Genomic DNA, 21,486 nt, shown 5'->3' with positions numbered 1-21,486 from the left:
TCAGTAACTCATTGTCATCTTCGAACACTTCTTTGCTGTCCACTTTCTTCTGTTGACACCACTACAGAACAAGAAAAAAATCTGAAATTCCAACAAGCGTCAAGACAAAACATCTCAAATGGTGATTCCTTATATTATTAAGGCACCATCTCACTGTCGAAATCTGATATTAGCTTGGCCGGTACACCTTCATTACGATCAAACAATGAGCATAGGGGATGATCAACATGAAACAAGATTTCCACTTCACCTCAAATTAAAGAACAAGGAGCCCAAAACACTTTCTGACAGATTAATAAGCTTGAAAGGAAGTCAATAAACAACTGCATTCTTGCTTCTTTGCTTGTTATCCTCAGGAAGTGAGAGGGAGCTATTACAGAAACCAAGAATCCACCAAAGCTAGACAAAGGAATGCATTGAGACCTGAGATTTTTACAAAGTGATCCTTAAAATACACCCGGAACATGTCTCTCCCTAAAGAGCTCAAATTGATGAGGTTCCGATATTATCATGAGTTCCCAAGATGTAGCTTTAACATGGGATCCTAATTGCAGTGCAATCTTACAGATTCTCATACTAGAGCAACAAAATCTGCATGAATATCATAAGAATGGGAAACATTACCTTCTTTAGATTCCGGATGAACTTTATAGTGTTAATCTGACCACGTATATAACACATGAATGCAAAGGAAACAAAAATACTTGACACTGGTAAGATCAACCGGTCATCTCTGACTCATGAATCCCAACCAAAGTGTTGGGTATATGAATCATATGTAATCATTCTGCTCTACTGGAATCCATATCATTTCAATACTACTTCTCTTATAAATAATTTGACCTTAAGTTAACTAAAAAACTAGAGAATCACTTCTTGCATTTAACCCTACAATGGAAAAAACTCCTCACAAGTACCGAACCTACATACTTGAGTTCAGTTCCAAGAGAAACGAATCCAGTAACCAGCTTAACCAATCCAACAAGGATAAAAGGAGAGATTTACCATTTACCAACTTCATTACAAAGTCAGGTAAGATAAAACAGACAAGCCATGATAACTATCAACTAGTACTACATACATTCTCCTTTAAGCATTCTAATGACATAAATGAAAGAGAGAATTAAGTAGGGAGAATTTTCTTATTGAGTCTATACAGGCCACTCTGGTAGAATCACCAGATTTAGTCATAAATACCAACTTAAAATCATTATGACCACTATAAACTTGAGAGCCCTCTTAGCACAGAGTACAACCCGAAAAACACAGGCCTAGCCAGATCAGTTACAAGGCTGCATTATTATCCTCAGGACAAATGCTTCTAATAAGTATCAGAGACCGCTCTTTCACTAATTCAGAAAACAAGTAACACGTCAAGCTTATTGCAGCTGCATTCTAATCACAGATAATGTTTAGCATGATGAGAAGTGCAGTAAATGTATTCATGGAAAATGTTTTCCTCAAGGAGAATGTTTTCTCACAAAATGGAGAAAATGACTCGCGTCACTCATAGGTGGAAGTCATTTTCCCTCTACAAATATCTCAAAATCTTATTCAATCTCACTTGTATCAATCAAAAGTTAGACATTGTTGTCATCCTTTAATACACAAAAATATCACGAAAGTATAATCCTCATACCGTATCCTACACCTTCACAATTACCAGACGCCACCTGTTTTCATACCCAACCAAACACTCGAAAATCACCCAAAAAATGATTTCACAAAGGGAAAACATTTTCCTCCATATCAGAAGCACAAGAATCTCAAATAGTAATCTTATCATAGCAGTTCAATGTATAGAAATAATAGCACAGCAGAATTATGGCTGCATTTTACGTACAAGATGCAGGTATCGGTGCGGTAAAAGAGTTAACTGAGAGGAAATACACTATAGTGTTCTTATCATATCCAAAGTTATCTACTTTAGCGCAGAAATCGGCAAGAAATGAATCATTTGGCCGAACAGCAATATTCACAGATTAAGAGCTAAGCGGAAGCTGCAAAGAGCTGAACACATTGGTATCTGAAGCTTAAGCCCTATCAAGCAACTGTGACCTCAGATTATTAGGTTCCTCTGGAAACCACATTCATCAAGCAAGAACAGTGAAGAACAATTAATTGAAACTAGTGTAAATGATATTTATCCAGATATATACAAAATCTGTGAGAACCAAGCAACAATTCACAAAATGAAAACAAAAAGAACAATAAAAGGGAAACACTATATATCCACAAATTGATAAGAACAAACCACAACATGATGGAGTATACAAAAGTTATTCCACTCAACCAACATGAAAAGGACCAATATCGCCACTTCGAATAGAGCCAGCAACTTCATTTGCAATAGTCAAGCAAGAGACTACCCAACCACTCAATGCCACCCACACCATCTTAGCCACCCACAGTGTCATACTCCATGGAACCGCCATCCTCAACCTCCTCTCAATGCAAACTCAGACGACTTAAATACGCTACGAGATATTGCAAGAGGCCTTGCTGCCACGAACCACTGATATCCGGCCCTTTATTGCTAAATGTAAACCCAAAAAAGCATTCACTTTTCTACACCAAATCCATTAAACCAAAAAAATCATTCACTTGTCTACACCAAATCCTTTTCAAGATCAACCCTAGTCCTCAGTTTATGCTATAAAATTGATCAGATTAGGAGAAACAAATTACCCCTTGAATTTCAATAAAGTTGACCTTTTGTTGAAATCTGTCCCAAAAAGATCCAAGATTTGTTCTTGAGAAAGACCAACCGCTTGAACCCCACCGAACTTTTGAATTGATATTCTGCTTAACTGCTGCAAAAAAGCTACTAATAAATTCACACACATATATTTTATAGGACAAAAGTAAATGTGTGAAAGTACTTAATTTCAAATAAAGGATATTATTTAATACTTACCATTTTAGGAATGATTTGTACAAGAACCTGCAATAAATAGTGGTAGAAGTACAGAAATGGTCTGGATTTGCTGACTAATATGGAAGATAATGCTGTCGGCAAAGGATAGAAGCCACCGAGGGAGTCCGGAAGCTAAACGTTGCTTTTTGACTCAAAATATATAACAACAGGCCAGAAAATCCCATTAGTGGGGGGTGTTGGGAGCGTGGTGTGCATGCAATCTTTATCCCTACCGCGAAGGAGTAGAGAGGCTGTTTTTGAAAGACTCTCGTCTCAAGAAAACAAAAAGACAGAAGTGGGATAATATTAATATCACCACATAAATCATAAGGAAAAATAAGAATAACATTAAATTCAGAAGAAAGATGTAAAGCAAAAGCGATAGGTAGTAAATAGGTCATGCATTAAAAAGCGTAATAGGTAGGAAAAAAAACTTAGTGACCAAAATATATAAAACATTCTTTTGAATCACGTTTTACCTTAAAGCGCGTTTCAAAATTGCATTTTATATAAAACGTATTTTCAAACAACGTTTTACCTGTTTTGTGGGCCACCAATAACTCTTCTACGCTTAACTGACATAACAATATGGGTAAAACGCCCTTTTAAAGAGCGTTTTACTTCCAAAAATTTGACCCCCCCTCAGATTGGACATTGCCTTATTTAAAGGCGTTAAGGGTTTTGCAAAAATTTATTCAAAAATATTCTCAACTCCTGATAAATTTTTCTTCTTGTTAAATTCTCAAGCTTTTTTTCATAATATCTGAAAAGCGAAAAGTAAGGGTTTCATTATATTTGGGGGGGAGGAGGGGGGGGATGTGAGGTTGTGGTGGCGAATAACTTAGTGAGCTATAGTTTATCTCCACAGAATCATGTTAAGTTGCCACTTACAATGGATTACGATAGATTGGTATCGTTGTTATGTAATAAAAATGAGGTTGAGCAAACGTTCGGTGAATCTTAAAATAATCGAAAGATATCCGTATTCTGTGACTCCACAAGGGGTTGCTTGTTACGCTGTGTTTAACATCGAGGATGATGAAACTCTGAGAGATTTTTTGGGGACTCCGAATGAATACTGGAACTTATTTTGATAAAAATGTTGGAAATGTACGTGAAGGTTGAAGACGTTCGCAATAATGAGGTTGCGCAAAGCAGGGATAACCCTCAATCATCGGGTGGTTATTCTGGAGCAGTTTTAGCCGAACAGGTTCCAGCTGAAATAGTTTGGCCAGATCTAAACTTATCTCCACGGGCAAATGAGGAGCGAGGAAATAATTTCTTTCCTACTTTACATAATCCACAAGATGAGTGATAAACTTCAATTTTCCTTTGTGTTACGATATTTATTTTTGTTGTATTGAATTTGTATTAACACTCACATATTTCACAGGGTGTACCGTCCAAATATGAATTTTACAAGTTATGAACCCACACCCAGTTGGAATATGCGTAGTTTTGGTGTGTTGGATCACGGTGGTCCTTCCGGGAGTCATCACCAACAAGATAATGTCCACCATGGAATGTCAACACATTACAACTTGTAAGTGAAGTGACATAGCTATATGTAATGTATTTATCAATTTGAGTAGCTTATTATTTTGTTGTTTGTGCAGTGAAAATGAGCAACTTGATGGTCCTGTTCTCACTCAATTGCCCGTAGACGACGTATTTACTCGGGATTTGGTAGATGCGCAGAGTCAGAAAGATAATAGTGATTATGACAACAATGCAGATGAATCTGGAGATGACATACCCTTCCTTGACGAGGGTGATGAGGAGGAGGAAGAGAATGCCGAACTTGATTTTACGAAGGAGCATGCGTCACCTCCCGTTACACCAAGAGTGTACGAGTCCCACGTGCCGTTTCATTCAAGGCATATTGCCTACCTTGATCAGTTGCCAAGTATGCCGGATGTGGATGCCCTCACAAGGAATTTTGACGAAATTCGGACAGCAATGTGGGATGAGTCAAGACCAACGGTGCTGGCAAAGGGCATGCTTTTTCCTGATAAAGCGCGCCTAAGCAGGGCAGCGAAAATGTACAGCGTAAAAGAGTGCAGTGAGATGATTGTATGTGAGTCAAGTCCGGATGTGTACAAGGTTGCTTGCCGTAGATGGTTTACGGGTTGTCATTGGATGCTGCGTGCGAGCAAGAAGAAAACAGGGTTGTGGAAAGTGGGTAAATATATTGGCACCCACAATTTGAAATGGATACATTCAATGGAAATCCCTTCAACTTGGATGTTGACTTGATCTCTCTTCAACTGATTCCACACATTGAAGCGTACATAAGGTACAAGATCAAAAAGTGTATTACATCCATCCACCAGAAATATGGATGTACTATTACTAAAGGAAAGGCATATCTCAGGCGCAAACGTGCATTTGAAATTATTTATGGTGACTGAGATAAGTCATTTGCATCTCTACCCAGGTACATGGCCGCATTGAAACACTTTAACCCCGGGACTGTTGGTGAATGGAAGCTTGAGCAGATTGCAGTAATACCGGAATATATATTCAGATACGTGTTCTGGGCATTTAAACCATCAATTGATGGTTTTGTGCATTGACGTCCGGTAATTTCCATAGACGGTACTCATGTCTATGAAAAGTATGATATTAAGTTGTTGATCACCGTTGCGTAGATGCCAATGGACAAATATTTCCACTAGCTTTTGCCATCTGTGCCAGTGAAAGCCAAGAGACGTGGACGCTATTTTTGAACCACTTGAAGCAGCACGTTGTCAAATAATATTCAGGTATTTGTCTAACATCTGATCGGCATGGTGATATATTAAGTTCTGTAGAGCATTTGCCTGAATGGCAAGAACCCTATGCATACCACCGTTACTCTGTGAGGCACCTGAAGGCCAATTTCCAGAACAAATATCCTAACAAGGACTTGCATGGCTTAATGTGGATGGCTACAACTGATCACCAGAAGTGCATATTCAGGAGGCGCATGGAATCGATCCGGCAGTTAGACGAAAGAGCCTATCATTGGTTGATGCGACATGAGCTTCACAAGTGGCCATTGCATGCGGATGGTGGCAGACGATGGGGAACCCTAACTACAAATGTGTCGGAGTCTTTCAACGGGTTATTGAAGTCTGCACGTGGATTGCCTGTCATTGCTATGGTGCGGATGTCATTCAAACAGATGGAAGAGAGGTTTGTTGAAAGGCATAGAGGTGTATCAGAATTGATGGATAGGGGTGTTGAATTTATACCAATACCAATGAAAAATTTGAGAAATACAGAAGGCGAGCATATTGACATTCATTTTTACAGTATTGCAACGAGTGAAATATTTTTGAAGTTCGCACCGCTAACCAACAACACCGGGGGAATAATATACACACCGTAAATGAAGCCAGCAGGTTGTGTTCTTGTGCGAAATGGTCCATCTACCACATACCGTGCTCACATGCCATGAAGTGCTTTCAACATACAGGTTTAGGGCCAACCAACTATTTTGATAGGCAATACGGTGTTGCTGCATACTTAAACACATATAGTGGGCAGTTGCAGCCAGTGGGTGCTGAGCATTATTGCCGCCGGAACCATTTAAAATGGTGTGGAATAAGGACTATTTGCGTAAGCTACAAGTGCAAAAAATAATGCGTATATAGAACCAAATGGATGTTGGTGATACCGTTTATGCGCGTAAATGTGACATATGCTCGCAAATAGGACAGGACCGTCGTAAATGTCCTTCAGATGGTTTGGGTGGCGGTGGTAATCCAACTCTCGGTGGAAGTTCATCTAATGTGCACAACTATCAAGGATGAACGCAGTGTTTTGTTTTCATAATGCGGTTGTAATAAGTGTATGTACTTGTTTATGTTGCAAGATGTATCAAATAAAATTATGTTTCCATTGTTGTTAAATCTTATTGAAATTTAACATCTTTTAGTTGAGTAAATTAATGAATTTCTCCCTCACGTTCATGTAATCAAAAATAGTATTGGATTAAAAAACGGAAATTTTTTACGTTCACTTTCGAATTCACTCTAAAATTATTAGAAAACTACACTGTCAGAGGAGGAAGATGTTTGATAAATAAGTGAATATATATAGCGCGGTTAAATATTACGTAATGTGTGTTGTCTTGTCGATCTGAAAAGCTGCCCGACTACGAAAAAGTTATTTTGTATCAGAAAGATTGTAACTTGTTTAAGTGTGACATGCAATATGAAGCACAAAAGATTTAAAACTATATATTATGATATTTTCTTTTTCACAACTAAGAAAATTTTAATAATGGTTAGTTGGATAATACTAACCTTGAACTCTCATATTTCCAGCAACTAATTTGGCACAAGCGAAAGGAGAAAAGATTAAACCTACATTAACTCATCCTCCACGACAAGAGCATGGATATATTTAAAGTAAATAAATCTTATGACGAATATTATAATAAAAGAATTTATGTGCATACTAGAGAGATTATATGTTACTTGATGAGGTTTTTTCACAATAATAAAGTAAATATGAAATTTTATTCCTTAAAGAAGTTAACAAACATGTTATGTGCATCTTTTTACATGTGAAAGCACTACTAGGGTGAGATATTATTTTTTCGTAAATTATTTTAGTAATAATAATATGTGCATAATGCTAGTATAAAATTTAGTTTAGTAGGTTCCAATTAAATAGGAAAGAAAATCAAAGTCACTTGATAGCCATTTCTATCATTCTTCAGTAAGGCTTTGGCTTGCACTTGCAAAGAGAGAGAGAGCCTCAGTGAAGAATATCTCCTGTCTTTCAACTACGCCTACATTAGCAAGGTAATCAACTAGAAATTTGATTCCCCATAGCAATGTGTTACTTGAAACCTCACTAAAGCCATCAGGTTGTTAATATGCAAAATTAAGCTCCTGATCTGCCACATAGGTAGAGTGCTGCTGCCATCTTAGAAAAGAACATATACCCAGAATTTCAGAAATACATAAGAACAATCAATATAAATTATACTTTTACAGTAAAAAAAAATAACTTACAGCTACATGGCTTCAGCATTGCCATCTTTTGGAAGAAACCTCTTCCAAACCAATGTTGTTTAAAGAGATCTTCCTCAACTCCTTCACCATCTTTCTTTTCTCTGTCGGGCAAAAAATTATAAATTGAGAAGCACATTCCCACTGTCAGAGCAACAAATTGCATAAATATCCACGCCTAGAGAGCACAAAGGAGCAGAATTCATGATTAGGGACATGTGCAAAGATATGCTCGTCTCCCGGTGTGCGCCTAACACTCTAGTCTCTTTGGCGTACTATTCTTTGGTCGAAGGCCCCGAGAACATTGAATAGCATGCTATGAGGGGAATGGAAAATGCCATGCCAACATAGGCACTCTTTTGGTTCAGTTGAAAGATATGGCCTCCTACCAAAATGAAGAGACCCAGCAAGGAAACCTGGAAAAATCCGAGAAAAGTGATATCAAACTAGATATGCTATATTTCCGTTAATAAAAATGATCTATATAAAGAAAACCTAAATAAGAACGGAATGAAGAAGTGCATGTGCTAAAATCATGCCTAAACATGCCGAGACTAGAGTCCTCCATCGGCCGTAGAAGCTATAACTCGGATAAGTGAGTCCAACAACTCCAGCTCGAACAACTCCGACAATTAGCGGAGCACGAATGAGGCATTATAGGTGTATCTAGCTGACTGCAGAAGTAATGGTCCAAAGAATAGTATTGAGTCTAAGCCCAGCAATTGTTGGAAATTTGAGCCATTATGTTAAGGAGTAAAAGTGGCGAGTGTTACAATTTCTTCCTTTTCCTCTTCATTTTCCATCATGCCTGCCAACATATGTAGCTCTGCTCTGCTCCATATTTCCTCTACATCTTAAGGGACGTTTTTGCCTCTTCCATACGCCCTTTCTTAGTGAGAAACCTCGGGGTCTCACTAAGAAAGAAAGATAGTACAAGAAGTGGCAAAGCCCAAAACCAACTACTGGCAAAGGACTATCTCCAACCATAACAGAAGTTGTGAGATTCTGCTATGTTTACTGCTTTCGTGCTAGTGCTTCCCCATACCACCATGGAGTTATATGCAAGGAAAATCCACTTTGGCGCCTTTGTAACATATATCTCACTCAATATAGTGGGAATACCTGCAAGATTGTAATTTGTTTAAGTGTAACATGCAATATGAAGCACAAATTTCCTATTTCACAACATGGCAAAATGGTAATAATGGTTAGTTGGATAATACTAACCTTGAACACTCATATTTCCAGCAATTAATTTGGCACAAGCCAAAAGAAAAGATTAAACATATATTAACTCATCCTCCACGACCAAGGCATGGATATATTTAAAGTAAATAAATCTTATTACGAATATTATAATAAGAGAATTTATGTGCATACTAGGGAGATTAATGTTACTTGATGAGTTTTTTCACAACAATAAAGTAAATATGAGATTTTAGTCCATAAAGAAGTTAACAAATGGGCCATGTGCTTGTTATATGCATCTTTTTCCATGTGAAAGCACTGCTAGGGTGAGGTATTGTTTTTGCGTAAATTATTTTAGTAATAATAATATGTGCATAATGCTAATATAAAATTCAGTTTAGTAGATTCCAATTAAATAGGAAAGAAAATTAAAGTCACTTGACAGCCGTTTCTATCATTCTTCAGTAGCCATAGTATAAAAACATGCAAAATTGAATGATAAATTTATCATACAATTCCTATTCACCTTTCAAAGAATAGGAGGTCAACATGCTAGCTTGCCAACCAGGGATATTTTTGGTATTTCAGTAGTCTTGCTTTAAGACTGCTGTACTTCATGCTGCTCCTTCCTTAACATTCAGCTCAAAGTAGAATTCAGTGAGGTCTACCTTAATCAATGGAGTAAAGCTGTACTCTTGAACATTGAGTTTTAAAATATAACCAACTTTGTTTTAACGATGGTGTTCGGGCTAGTTTACGCGCATCTTAACTATTTCATTGGGTGCTTGCTACCTCCATCAGAACAAATATTGGGTAATTATACCATCAATGCATAGGCAAAACGGAAGAGATCGCAAATTTGCTATGACATCAGATTTGCAGTGCTTACAACTAGCTTCTTCGGTGTTCCACCAAGAAGAAGAAAAAAACACTCTATTTAGCTAGAAGCTAACTGACTGCAGGTTCACATGCCTTCTAGACCAACAATTACAATTCAAGAGCGCATGAATAGGTATCACATAATAAGCTCTTCTACTGCCTGGAAGAATGTCCTCTACAAAAAGCAAAATATGTCATTTGTCTAACATTTGAATCTTTATGTCTCTACAAGTTTCCTGTGCAAAATGTTGGATAGGATGTTGATCAACGGTCAACATCTGCAATACGCATTTTATAACGCTTTGCCAATCGAATAGCAGTTCCACTTTTAGTGACATCTTCTATGAGTTCATACTTGCTATAGATTGCATTCAAGGACTCTGACTGCTCTTTTGCCAGTTCTTCTTCCTCCTCCAATTGACGCTAGATGAGAAAACGAACCATTGAGACAACAATGTATAGTACAGTACTTGGATTATAGCCACAAAACCAAATAATATGAATGATTGAAGAAGAACTAAAATTGGAAATTTACCTTTAGCAGAAAGTTGGCCTCTTTTGCATGCTTCCTAATAATAAGCTTCATCTTCATGGCCACTTCAAAATCAGGATCACTGGTTTTCAACCAACGACACACTATCTTCCTACCAGGTTTCCTTGGACGGTCATCAAACATCTCTGCTACAGCAGAACATGCCCTAGCGGGCCTTGGCATGCCCGAGATCATGAACGGGGAATTGCGTATCTCAGAGATTATTGTTTTTGCCTCTTTTGCACTCTGCATCTCAATTAAAGCAGCGCATGCCATGCCTTTCATTTCAAGGTAGCTTCGTATAAACTTGACTTGAATGACATTCCCAAATTGATCAAGTGCAGCTCTAAGAACAGACTCCTTAGCTAAAGGCGAAAGGTTGTCTATATATATCGTACGTTTCACTTTATCCTCAAAAGCAGCATACTCTTCCATTAAAGCTTCTATGAGAAGTAGAAAGTAAATTTCCCCAAAAAATACAAGCAATTCACTAGCACCTTCAGAAAAACAAGTAAAACAGACTTTAAACACAAATTTGAAAGTCCCATAATGTTACAGAAAATCACCAGATTGCAAGTGAAGCAAATTAACCATCAAGAACAACAACTATGCCTCAGAGCCAAATAATGAAACAAGTTGGGGTCGGCCATATGAATCCTCACTAACCACATTACTCCATTTAAATCATCTCATACCAATATTATGCAAATACCCATAAAAAGTAAAAAGTAACCATCTTACTGCAAAATCTATGAGGTGAGGAGTTAAACTGGCTCAGTCTCAACTCTCAAACAGCCGTAATACTTATCACTCTGACAAACAATTTGCCTATTCGCTGGGAGAACCACACCATAATGAACAAAAGAATGTCACTATTTGTTACTCAAAAAAATAAAAAGTTCCAACGTAAAGGCTTGACTAGTTAAAAGGTTATCAGAACTCTAAAGGGTAGCTCGAGTCTAAGGGTGTGATGTGGGTAGTGTACCTGGACGCAAGCATCAATGGCTAGTTCCATGGCTCAAACCCATGACCTATAGGTCACACGGAGACAACTTTACAGTTGCTCCAAGATTCATCTTCTATTATGGGAAGTCTGCAAACACAATATTATGACACCACCTTTCCATGAATTCCTGATAGTAATCTTACTAATGCTCTATGTTTTCAGGATAACTAGTACTATGTGGCTCTGCTACTAGCCTAAAGTGAAGCCTGCCTAAATGGAGCTTCAATCAGCAAAAGAATGAGGATTTCCCTATCAATGTTTGCTTCACCTAATGCCATTACAGCCTTAATAAACACAGAAGAACAAGAATCAAATTATCTCCATCGCGCGACCACTCAAAATGGTAAAACATTTTGGTCTTTCTTTCTCTGAAATAAGCTGCTCTTTACTGAAAAATATCTAGATCATAAGACTACTATTATTCATATTTTCCCAGTCCCCAATGTCCGTGGTCCAACCCAACCCCTTGACAAATGTGCTAAGCATCATAAAATCTTCAAAATTAGTACTCCCATCGTCTCAATTTCTGTAATACTCTTTCCTTTTAGTCTGTCCCAAAAAGAATGATACATTTCTATATTTAGAAACAATTCAATTTTGAACTTCCTATTTTCACACAAATATCTATGACTTGTTTTAGATCACAAGTTTCAAAAGTCTTTCGGTCTTTCTTAAACTCGATGCTCAATCAACAATATTACATAAATTGGGACATATGTAGTAAAATGCACACAATTGTATTTAATTTAAACAGATAGTCAAGTGCACACATTGAAAGAAGAACCCAAAAACCCAGAGACTTTAACATTACCAAAAAAAACGCACATATGCATATTGTAAAGCAGGACAAAATCTTCCATTTTTGAATTTCAAAGAGAACATCATTATGGTGAACAATTATCCTAACAAGAAAACCCACAACAAACATAATATTGAATTGTAATCATAAAAGCAAGTATTAATGAATAAAAAGAAAAATGTAAACCTATATGAGTAGTGAATCAGAGAAAAAAAATGAATAAACATTGTTGAATTAAGAGAATGGAAAAGGGTTTGGTTTCGCCATTTTACCAGTTGGATTGAAGAAAATTGGAGCAGACGCCTCGGTTTTTTCTAACTGCTAATTCATTAGGAAGATTGCGCCTATTTATTTTGAAATTAAGGGCGTTTTATTTTCTTTTCGGGACAAAATTGGTACTCACGTTTAGCACCCCAAGGATGCTCTCATTTGCATGTCATATTTTTTTCCTTTTAAATTGCTGAGTAGCCACGATTAAAAAATATATACTATATTAAAAGTACGAAGACCCTTAGCGAAATATCGTTTACCTTTTTACCCTTTTAAAATATAATTTATATTGGACAAATTAATTATTTAGTTATTTTCTTAATATTTAGATATTTAAATTCAATTAAAATATTGCATATTAAATTATTTCCTTATTTGAACTAATATAGGAAGTCCTAATATTTAGGATTTTGAAATCAATTTTTAATCTATAAAACTATAAGGAAAAACATAAATCTAAAGTGTGGAATTTTTGGTAACATATTTTTTTGAGGTATGGATCCAAACGGCAAGTACTCTTACACGTGAGCAAAAGTCTTGAAGTAATTAAACTCAAACTATATTATCAAATAGGTTATAACATTGAAGATTTACCTTATATAAATCTTACACATAAATTATATAAAAATAATAAACGAAATTTATAAAGGAGAGAATTAAAAATATCAAAGAAAGAGAAAGTAGAGAGGTGATCCACTTTTTAACAATGTTTTACGTTTTCATATATGAACTTACTCTGCTACGATATTTAAAATAGATCAGAATATTTTATTAATAATAATATTTTATATTATATCTTTAGCTTTCGAAATTTTAAATTATTTATTATATTTATTCAAATGTTGAGAAGAAATCAATTATAACTCAGAAATTATCAGTGATTCCAATAAGATAATTTACAAATTTTCTTAAAGCTTTTTTAAATAATGATACATTAAGCTAAATATAAGTGGGTTTCTTGATTTAAAAAAATAATTGTAGTTCCTAAGAAATTATTTGAATTTAAGATTTTTTGGTATATAATGATTGTTAATTCTTTGAGATTTAAAAAAGTTTTCCTTTTTTTAATTGTTTGGAACATGTCTTCCATGGATGGTTTCCACCCATTCGATTTTTTAACTATTTGAAAAAGAGAATTCTTATTGAAAAAACTAATTAGAATTAAATATTAGAAATTTAGTATAAGGCAACATTAAGAATTTTAATAAACCAATTCTTTTTTTCAAATTCAGCGTATAATTGAAATCATTTTCCACTTGACACAATTCTTAAGGTATATAAATAATTTTCATAAAGAACATTAGTGATGAAAGGAATCCGAAAATCGAGTGAAATGCTTCAATTGACACAATCTTAAAGTATATAAATTATTTTTATAAAGACCACATATGATGAAAGACATCAAAAAATCGAGCGAAATCTCTTACACTAAAGTGTTAAGAGTTAAATTATTTAAATTCCAAACTTAAAAAAACAAAGACGATTCAATAGAAGACAAAATGTATTCCAAATAAGCTGACATTAATTAATTTTTTTATTTTTCATCAACTCCTACAATTGGCTCTCTATAATGTTTTTTATACTAAGTTATTTATTATAAAATGTTCATTCGATATTAGTCATTTTCAGATTTTACATTCCTTAACCAACTAATCAAATAAGTGGATATATATGATCAACCTCTTCATTTCAAATCTCTAAAAGAAATATTCAATTTTTTTCGGTATTATTTTGAAGACTCTTTAAAGAATCATAAAAAAAAAATTATACAATAATCTTCCAGTCATTTTAGATGATATTAAGACACAGAAATGATTATAATTGTCATGGGATAGTCCAAATGATGTGCCCTTTAAATTTAAGAGGAAATACATGTGTTCGAACAAGAAATGTTGATGGATTTTTTTACCATTTAATATAGATTTCACATTGAAAAAGTTAAATATTTTTCAAAGATAAAGTTATCTGGTACTTATAAATAAATATCCCGTAAAATTAGTTAAGTTATGCATAAACTAGTCCGGGTATTACCATTATAAAAAAAGAATTGGTACATTTAACATTCAATAGTTTTTATCTTCACTTTCGCTCTTGTAAAATAGTCTTTATTTAATTTATTGTATTTGGACCTGAAAACGACCTTATACATTTTGGAATTTTTTAACTTGTACCACCATGCACAAGAAAAAGGGTGTATTGGCCGAAACAAAGAATATGAACAAATCCAAGTTGTGCTTTAATGTCGGAAGATCTCAGTCCAAATTTCCAGAGTAACACGTGTCAAATATAGAGTGAAGAAAGAGAGAAATATTCTTCTTCTTTAACCATCACTTAGGAATAGGGCCTGTTATCTTTAGTTTGTTCCACTTAAGTAGGCACTGCTAAAATGGACAAAATTTCTGCCTCCTATATATAGGTGATCAAACGACATTAAACCTTACATTGCTCAAATGGCATCTCTCAAATCTGCCTTCACTACTCTACCTGCTTACCTTAACAACCAAGTATTTACCTGCCACTTCCTCTATACGCAAAATAATGTCTTGTTTCTGGAATAAAAAATTATTGTTAGGGTAGAAAGAGTATACAAAATCTTGAATTTGCTTGTATATTAAGTCAATTTAAGCTTGAGAAACCAAAAAAGAACTTTTTTTATGCTGGTATTAGCTTAAAGAAAATCTGTGTGCAAAGAAAATTCTCTTTCTTTTTGTTTCTTATTCTTATTGGTTTGTCTCCGTGTGACTTGTAGCTCATGGGTTCTAGCGGTAGAATCAGCCTCTGATGCTTGCATCAAGGTAGGCTGCCTACATCACAGCCCTTTGCGGTGGCGGAGCCACCTTATAGAAAGGGGTGTCAAATTGACACCCCTTCGCGGAAAAATACATTGCGTACGTAGGTAAAAAAAAAAAAATTATATGTATTTATACTATGTATTGACTCCCCTTAATTTCTTGATATGTTTACTTTTATATATTTTGATACCCCTTAACGAAAATTCTGGATCCGCCACTGGCCCTTTGGAGTGCGGTCCTTCACCGTGCGTGAACGCCGGATGCTTTGTGCACCAGGCTGTCTTTTTCTTATTCTAATTGTTTTGTATACTGGACTACTCCACTTGGTAATTTCTTTGGCAGCCTATAAAAAATGTAGCCTCTGATGGAAGCTAATGCTGATTTACAGGGAAAATGTCCAGTGACTTGTGTTTGCAAAGCAAAGTTGAATGAGAATGGAAGTACTCAAACATTAAGGGTGAAAAAATACCAATTGAATTGCTCAAGAGAGAAAGAGATGGATGTCTCTACAGCAGCTTTGGTTGATTGTGTTGCTGACTTAACGGACGGTATGTACCAAATTTATTGGTAGCCAAAGCATAAAAATGTTTTTAGTTCTTTATTCTCAGGCCGTGGAAATAGCCTCTTGCAGAAATGCAGGGTAAGGCTGATAATAGACCCTTGTGGTCTGGCCCTTTTTATTCTCAACCAAAGCTGCCCTTTTTATGAGTACTCCGGGATGCGCATAGCGGGAGCTTAGTGCACCGGGCTGCCCTTTTTATTCTCAGGACTTATAATACATATTAACTGATGGCAGATATGGAGGCTACGGAATTACCTGATATTGAAATTGGGGAGCCAATGGAGCCTAGTGTTCCAACAATGCTCATGAATTTCAGCAATGAGTTTGATCCTTATGATGCTATGAGTACTCCACTGTATCAAACGTCTACTTTTAAGCAAGTAAGTTTGAATGAGCTCTTGGGCAATGAAATCTACTTCATTATATGACTTTGAAGCTGCATTTTCATTCAACAAGCAATTCATTTTTGGATAAATAAATGATATTTTAATAACTTTTCTTCATTTGCACGAGTCACGGAAAACTTTACCTCCTTCCTGCAGCCTTCAGCCACGGAATTTGGACCTTATGATTATACACGGAGTGGAAATCCAACACGAGATGTACTGGAAAAGTATGTTACAGCTACTTATAGGAACTACTTATGTGCTAACATTTTCTGTGTTCATTACTATTATCTCCTTCAACTTTTCAGGCTGCTTGCCAAGCTTGAGAAAGCAGATAGAGCATTTTGCTTTACTAGTGGAATGACTGCATTAGCAGCTGTAGCTCGTCTTGTTGGAACTGGTACTTGCAAAATTCTTCATACAAAATTAGAAAGGCTGAACAATATACATATCTGGTTTGTTCTGAGACAATATTGTGGTTATCGCTTCTGATTGTAAGTTAATTGTGCTAATGAGAGATGCTTTATGCCTTTTTTTTTTCGAGACCTTGAATCTTCGTTCAATTTGTGTTTGCATGTTCTTTTCTCTCCCTCCAACCCCCCTCGCCCCATGAAAAAGCAAAAGATACCTTCTTTTTGCTAGTTATTTCTTTATTAATATCTGTTACTGACTTCATTTTCGACATGTTATTGCAAGTTGGTTTAGTATCTCCACAAGCTACGGATTCCTAGCTATAGAACGTCTTTAACTCTACCAATGATAATTTCTTAGGTGAAGAGATTGTTGCTGGTGATGATATGTATGGTGGTTCTGACCGCCTGTTGTCACAAGTAATTCCAAAAACTGGAGTTATAGTGAAGTTAGTATCTCTTTTTTCTGAATGAACTTAGTTCTCTATTTGGTTTTTAGTGTTTTAATCTTTACTTTGTTAACAGACGGGTGGATACAACTAACTTAGACGTGGTTGCCTCTGCAATTGGACCAAATACAAAGCTTGTATGGCTGGAGAGTCCAACCAACCCTCGTCAGCAAATTTGTGATATTCGTGTGAGTAACCGGCTTTCGCATATGTAGACTATGCAAATATTGTTTCCCGCTTTACTTGATTGCTGATATGTTGAAGTCTATTAAATATCAATTCATAATTTATACTCACTGAATCTTCTTGATGCGTCATTGAAACTAATTACTTCATCAAGAAGAATTTCACTTTTCTTATATGCGTTTTTTCCTGCTGACTTTTACCAGAAAATAGCTGAGATGGCTCATGCACATGGGGCTCTTGTACTGGTAGATAACAGTATCATGTCCCCTGTACTGTCCCATCCTTTGGAACTCGGTGCAGGTATCTACAAATACTTCTTATATATGGTAACATGAACTTTCACGTGGTAACATTCGGAAGATGCGCGCTGATTACCTTAAATGGTCTGTTATTTTTCAGATTTTGTGATGCATTCAGCTACTAAGTTTATATCTGGCCATAGTGATCTGATGGGGGGCGTGCTTGCTGTTAAAGGAGAAAGGTTTTTTTTCCTTCTTTCATGTGATCATATTGGTTTCGTGGCTTGATTTACGGTTATCATATTTTTTCACTTCATCTTTAGTTTCCTTGAGTTGCTTTCATCGCCAAAACTATCAGGTTAGGGAGATTGAACATAAAATACTTGAAAAGCAACCTTCTTATTAGGTCATCTCACTTTGTATATTCAATTACTTGAAGTCGCAATTACTAAGTAACTATTGCATACATCAGTCTCTCCGGAAATTATTAACTTAGCTCAATGATGTCAATGCATTGTGTCTCTTTCGGAGTATTAATTTTGTGTATCTTTTCGGTGTCATGCTAATAATTTTTCATTTAAACCAGCTTGGCAAAGAACATATATTTCCTTCAAAATTCAGAAGGTGCAGGCTTAGCCCCATTTGATTGCTGGCTTTGCTTAAGAGGGATCAAAACAATGGCACTGCGTGTATTAAAGCAGCAGGTATTGGATTTTCTTGCTTTTTAGTTTCATGTGCTGTGATTGCTTGCTATACAACTTTTTTCATAGGCATATGCCTTCCTTCATCAAATCTATTATTCTTGTTCCTAGAGAGTGAGAAACTTTTTGGGACTATTGAGACCCCCATATGCACGGTCCAATGATGCAGCAATATGATAACTGAATGCGATAAAAGAGGACAAGGCAGACCAAATATTACAACGGAAAGAAGCTGTCTCAAAAGTTTTATGATCTCTCAGAATCACTAAGGATTTAGCTAAAAACAGAACAAAGTAGAAGGAAAAGATCTAAATTGGAATATCGAAAAGTTGGAATTAAACTTAGCTTTTTCGGGTACTTAGTTGTTGTTACACTTACATTAGGTTCTAGAGTTTGTACAATTTTTTTATTCTAGTCAGAAACTTGTATATTCGTGTAGAGAATTCATGTTGCACTCCAATTTTACCTCATTGCATTAAATTCAGAGTTCCTTTTTCCTCTTATGTTTACTTTTCACTGGTGAGTAAAAGCTTGCCTGACAATCATAGCATTCAGAAAAGATTCTGTCGAAGTTACATTTATATATGGTGTTCCCACAATATGACAGGAAAATGCACAAAAGATTGCTGAATTTCTATCATCCCATCCTCGAGTGAAGAAGGTTAACTATGCTGGTCTTCCCGACCATCCTGGCAGATCTTTGCACTATTCTCAGGTATCATTATTTATTCCTAACCTTTACTTGTCTAAGTTTAGCATCAATTCTATGTTTTCAATTGGCATTTGACTTTTTCATGCTGGTATTACAGACCAAGGGTGCAGGATCTGTACTGAGTTTTTTTACAGGGTCATTGGCACTCTCTAAGCATGTAGTTGAGGCTACCAAATACTTCAGCATTACTGTCAGTTTTGGTGAGTTTCATTTTATACTCTATCCTCTTTTTCCAATATTAAAGTTCAAATTTTACCCATAGAAAATGCATAAAATCACATCTCAACTTTTATATCTGCACTTTTGTCTTCTTTAACAAAAACAACATTTGCTTTGTCGCTGTAAAACTCAGGGAAGGACTATGGATATTCTTAATTTGTTATGAACCTCTATAATAGAATAGATCGAGAAGTAAGAAATACTGATGCTGCATGTGAAATCTATTAGCACTTCCATTTTAGCTCTGGAAGTGAATTCCTTTGGAATAGTGTGTCGAATCAGTTCCCTCTTAGGCTAGTTTACTTGAGGAAAAATAGCTGAGATTCAGACATTTTTTTATAGAGTTATCGCTCAGTCCATTATACCCCCTTAAAATTGTGGGTTCTGTGTGACAGCAGAGAATAAAAAGGATATAAGGAAATTTGTAAATTACTCTACCATCGAAAAGCAAAAAAGAAAGTATCCTTTTGTTGGCTGTAACGAAAAACCTGCAGTCCACAGAATGAAGTTACAGACTGAAGTGAATGATTTCCTAGTGATCTATCTTGGTTCTGGCTAGAAGGGTGTTTAAATCTGCAAAGTATGCCTCATTTACATGTCATCCATTCTATTATTACATTTTACTTTGACTCAATCCTCATTTCTGGTCCCTCCAAATTTGCAGGAAGTGTGAAGTCACTCATATGTCTGCCCTGCTTCATGTCCCATGTGGCTATACCTGCTGAAGTACGCGAGTCTAGAGGTCTTACTGAGGATCTAGTTCGAATTTCTGTTGGGATTGAAGATGTCAATGATTTGATAGCCGATCTAGACAATGCACTTAGAACTGGGCCAGCATAACTTGAAACGGTTCACTAGAGTTTATCTCATGGATTACAGATGCCAATCTTGATGCCCTTTCAAATAAATGCCAGTTTGCATCACGCGATGAGTCAAGATTGCCTGCTAGGGGATCTTCAGCTGGCACTCGTATACTCAACGTGTGCTCTCTCTTGTAGTTACCAGTTTGTTCATTAATCCAAGAGTTGGCTTAACTAAAGGTGATGAAAGGCATGGTGCTAAACGTCATCTTGTTGTTTCTGCACCTCTTGGTTTTGGAAAGAATGATATAAGCAAATGAAGTTGCGCAAGTTCAACAGTCGAATATTCCTATTCTTTTGGTCGAATTTATCTGACTCTATAATAATCCAGAGCATTTAATGACTAACAAACAACTGTCAACTGCCACCCATAACAAACTAAATAAACACTAAACCAATGAAACAACGAAAAGGCAAATATCTGAATCTCAACCAATAGCAAATATTGATTATAGCATAAACAATGATAATGTGGTGGCTGAATTTTATTTTCTTCCCCATGGCACTATGAAAATTGAAAGATGAAATCCATCACTCTTCCTAGGGATCTCATATTGATACATTCAATTTATTGTATCTTAAACCAGAGACAAATATATCAGGATGAGCCCTGTATTTGTCTGAAATATAGCTGTCTTTGAGCAAGACGCCAATCCCTGTTACAGTATGCTCTTATTTGACTTTAAATTGTTCTGTGGTTGATTTGCGTAAGATGTGTCATATTTTTCACACTGTGCAAGATGTTTATATTGGTATAGATCAGAATTAAATTCTATTTATAGAATGACTTCTTGCTGGTCTAATATAACACATCATGCCTTAGAACATCATACGAAAAAGATGTCTTCATGAGGGTCTTTAGTGGTCCCTTGGTCTGATTCTGCAGTTTGGTTCTTCGCTCAATTGCTGCAAAGCTTTTTGTGAAAAACACTCTTTTTTCCTTCTTTATATTTCGGGGAAGTCATCGTTTCTCCAGCAAAAGTAGGGCAGAAGTCGATTTGCTAACTCTTCCAACTAGACTTTGCATCAAATGTCTGAATAGAGAAATGGAGGAAGCCAAGAGAATAAATACACGAGACTAATACTTAAAGATCAACCCTTCTTTTGGTCAAAAAGAGAGTACTTTATTTATTAATTAAGCTGTAGAGTCATTACAAGTTGGGATTTGCAACTACTAAATAACAGAGTTGCATGACAAATTTCCCCCCGTGAAATAATTTCATAGCCCTTGATACCTACAGCTTCGTGCTCTTTCAGAACACATCAGCAATCATCCAAGTTCAAGCATTGGATCGAATAAATCATAATGTCAACCCCAAAAATTTGCAAAACCAACATAAAAGAGAAATTTGAATCCCCCCTTCCCCCCCCCC

The 21,486-nt window shown here is 35.9% G+C and overlaps 3 protein-coding genes across 4 annotated transcripts; 1 reads left to right on the top strand and 2 right to left on the bottom strand.

The window, feature by feature from the left end:
* Positions 1–2,095: 2,095 nt before the first annotated feature.
* Positions 2,096–3,094, bottom strand: LOC109218922. The gene is made up of 2 exons (XM_019383321.1): positions 2,918–3,094; positions 2,096–2,813 (listed from the first exon to the last, which is right to left on the bottom strand). The coding sequence occupies exon 2, from the start codon at positions 2,433–2,435 to the stop codon at positions 2,289–2,291; it is 147 nt and encodes a 48-aa protein (XP_019238866.1). The 5' UTR covers positions 2,436–2,813; positions 2,918–3,094; the 3' UTR covers positions 2,096–2,288.
* Positions 3,095–9,959: 6,865 nt separating this feature from the next.
* LOC109218921 lies at positions 9,960–12,768 on the bottom strand. 2 transcript variants are annotated; one of them, XM_019383319.1, is made up of 3 exons: positions 12,600–12,768; positions 10,526–11,019; positions 9,960–10,413 (listed from the first exon to the last, which is right to left on the bottom strand). In XM_019383319.1, the coding sequence occupies exons 2-3, from the start codon at positions 10,955–10,957 to the stop codon at positions 10,255–10,257; spliced, it is 591 nt and encodes a 196-aa protein (XP_019238864.1). In that variant the 5' UTR covers positions 10,958–11,019; positions 12,600–12,768; the 3' UTR covers positions 9,960–10,254. The 2 variants fall into 2 exon arrangements, with proteins under 2 accessions (XP_019238864.1, XP_019238865.1); XM_019383320.1 differs by having other exon boundaries at positions 10,526–10,965.
* A 2,135-nt stretch (positions 12,769–14,903) lies between these two features.
* Positions 14,904–20,419, top strand: LOC109218926 (cystathionine beta-lyase, chloroplastic-like). The gene is made up of 13 exons (XM_019383322.1): positions 14,904–15,101; positions 15,778–15,937; positions 16,186–16,331; positions 16,494–16,564; positions 16,646–16,737; positions 17,109–17,196; positions 17,273–17,384; positions 17,586–17,682; positions 17,782–17,863; positions 18,208–18,325; positions 18,930–19,037; positions 19,132–19,234; positions 19,918–20,419. The coding sequence occupies exons 1-13, from the start codon at positions 15,048–15,050 to the stop codon at positions 20,091–20,093; spliced, it is 1,407 nt and encodes a 468-aa protein (XP_019238867.1). The 5' UTR covers positions 14,904–15,047; the 3' UTR covers positions 20,094–20,419.
* Positions 20,420–21,486: the final 1,067 nt, after the last annotated feature.

The sequence above is a fragment of the Nicotiana attenuata genome, unplaced genomic scaffold, assembly GCF_001879085.1.
Source record: "Nicotiana attenuata strain UT unplaced genomic scaffold, NIATTr2, whole genome shotgun sequence".
NCBI lineage: Eukaryota > Viridiplantae > Streptophyta > Magnoliopsida > Solanales > Solanaceae > Nicotiana > Nicotiana attenuata.
Note: the sequence above shows the minus strand (reverse complement) of the source record. Positions and strands in the feature narration are given on the sequence as shown.

Excerpts from the sequence above, each read along its gene's own strand:
- LOC109218921 (XM_019383319.1), bottom strand. The coding sequence starts at position 10,957 with ATGGAAGAGTATGCTGCTTTTGAGGATAAAGTGAAACGTACGATATAT. Across the intron at positions 10,414-10,525 it reads AGGCCAACTTTCTGCTAAAG|CGTCAATTGGAGGAGGAAGA; the intron begins GTAAATTTCCAA and ends TTTCTCATCTAG.
- LOC109218926 (XM_019383322.1), top strand. The coding sequence starts at position 15,048 with ATGGCATCTCTCAAATCTGCCTTCACTACTCTACCTGCTTACCTTAAC. Across the intron at positions 15,102-15,777 it reads CTGCTTACCTTAACAACCAA|GGAAAATGTCCAGTGACTTG; the intron begins GTATTTACCTGC and ends GCTGATTTACAG. Across the intron at positions 16,738-17,108 it reads AGCTCGTCTTGTTGGAACTG|GTGAAGAGATTGTTGCTGGT; the intron begins GTACTTGCAAAA and ends ATAATTTCTTAG.
- LOC109218922 (XM_019383321.1), bottom strand. The coding sequence starts at position 2,435 with ATGGCGGTTCCATGGAGTATGACACTGTGGGTGGCTAAGATGGTGTGG.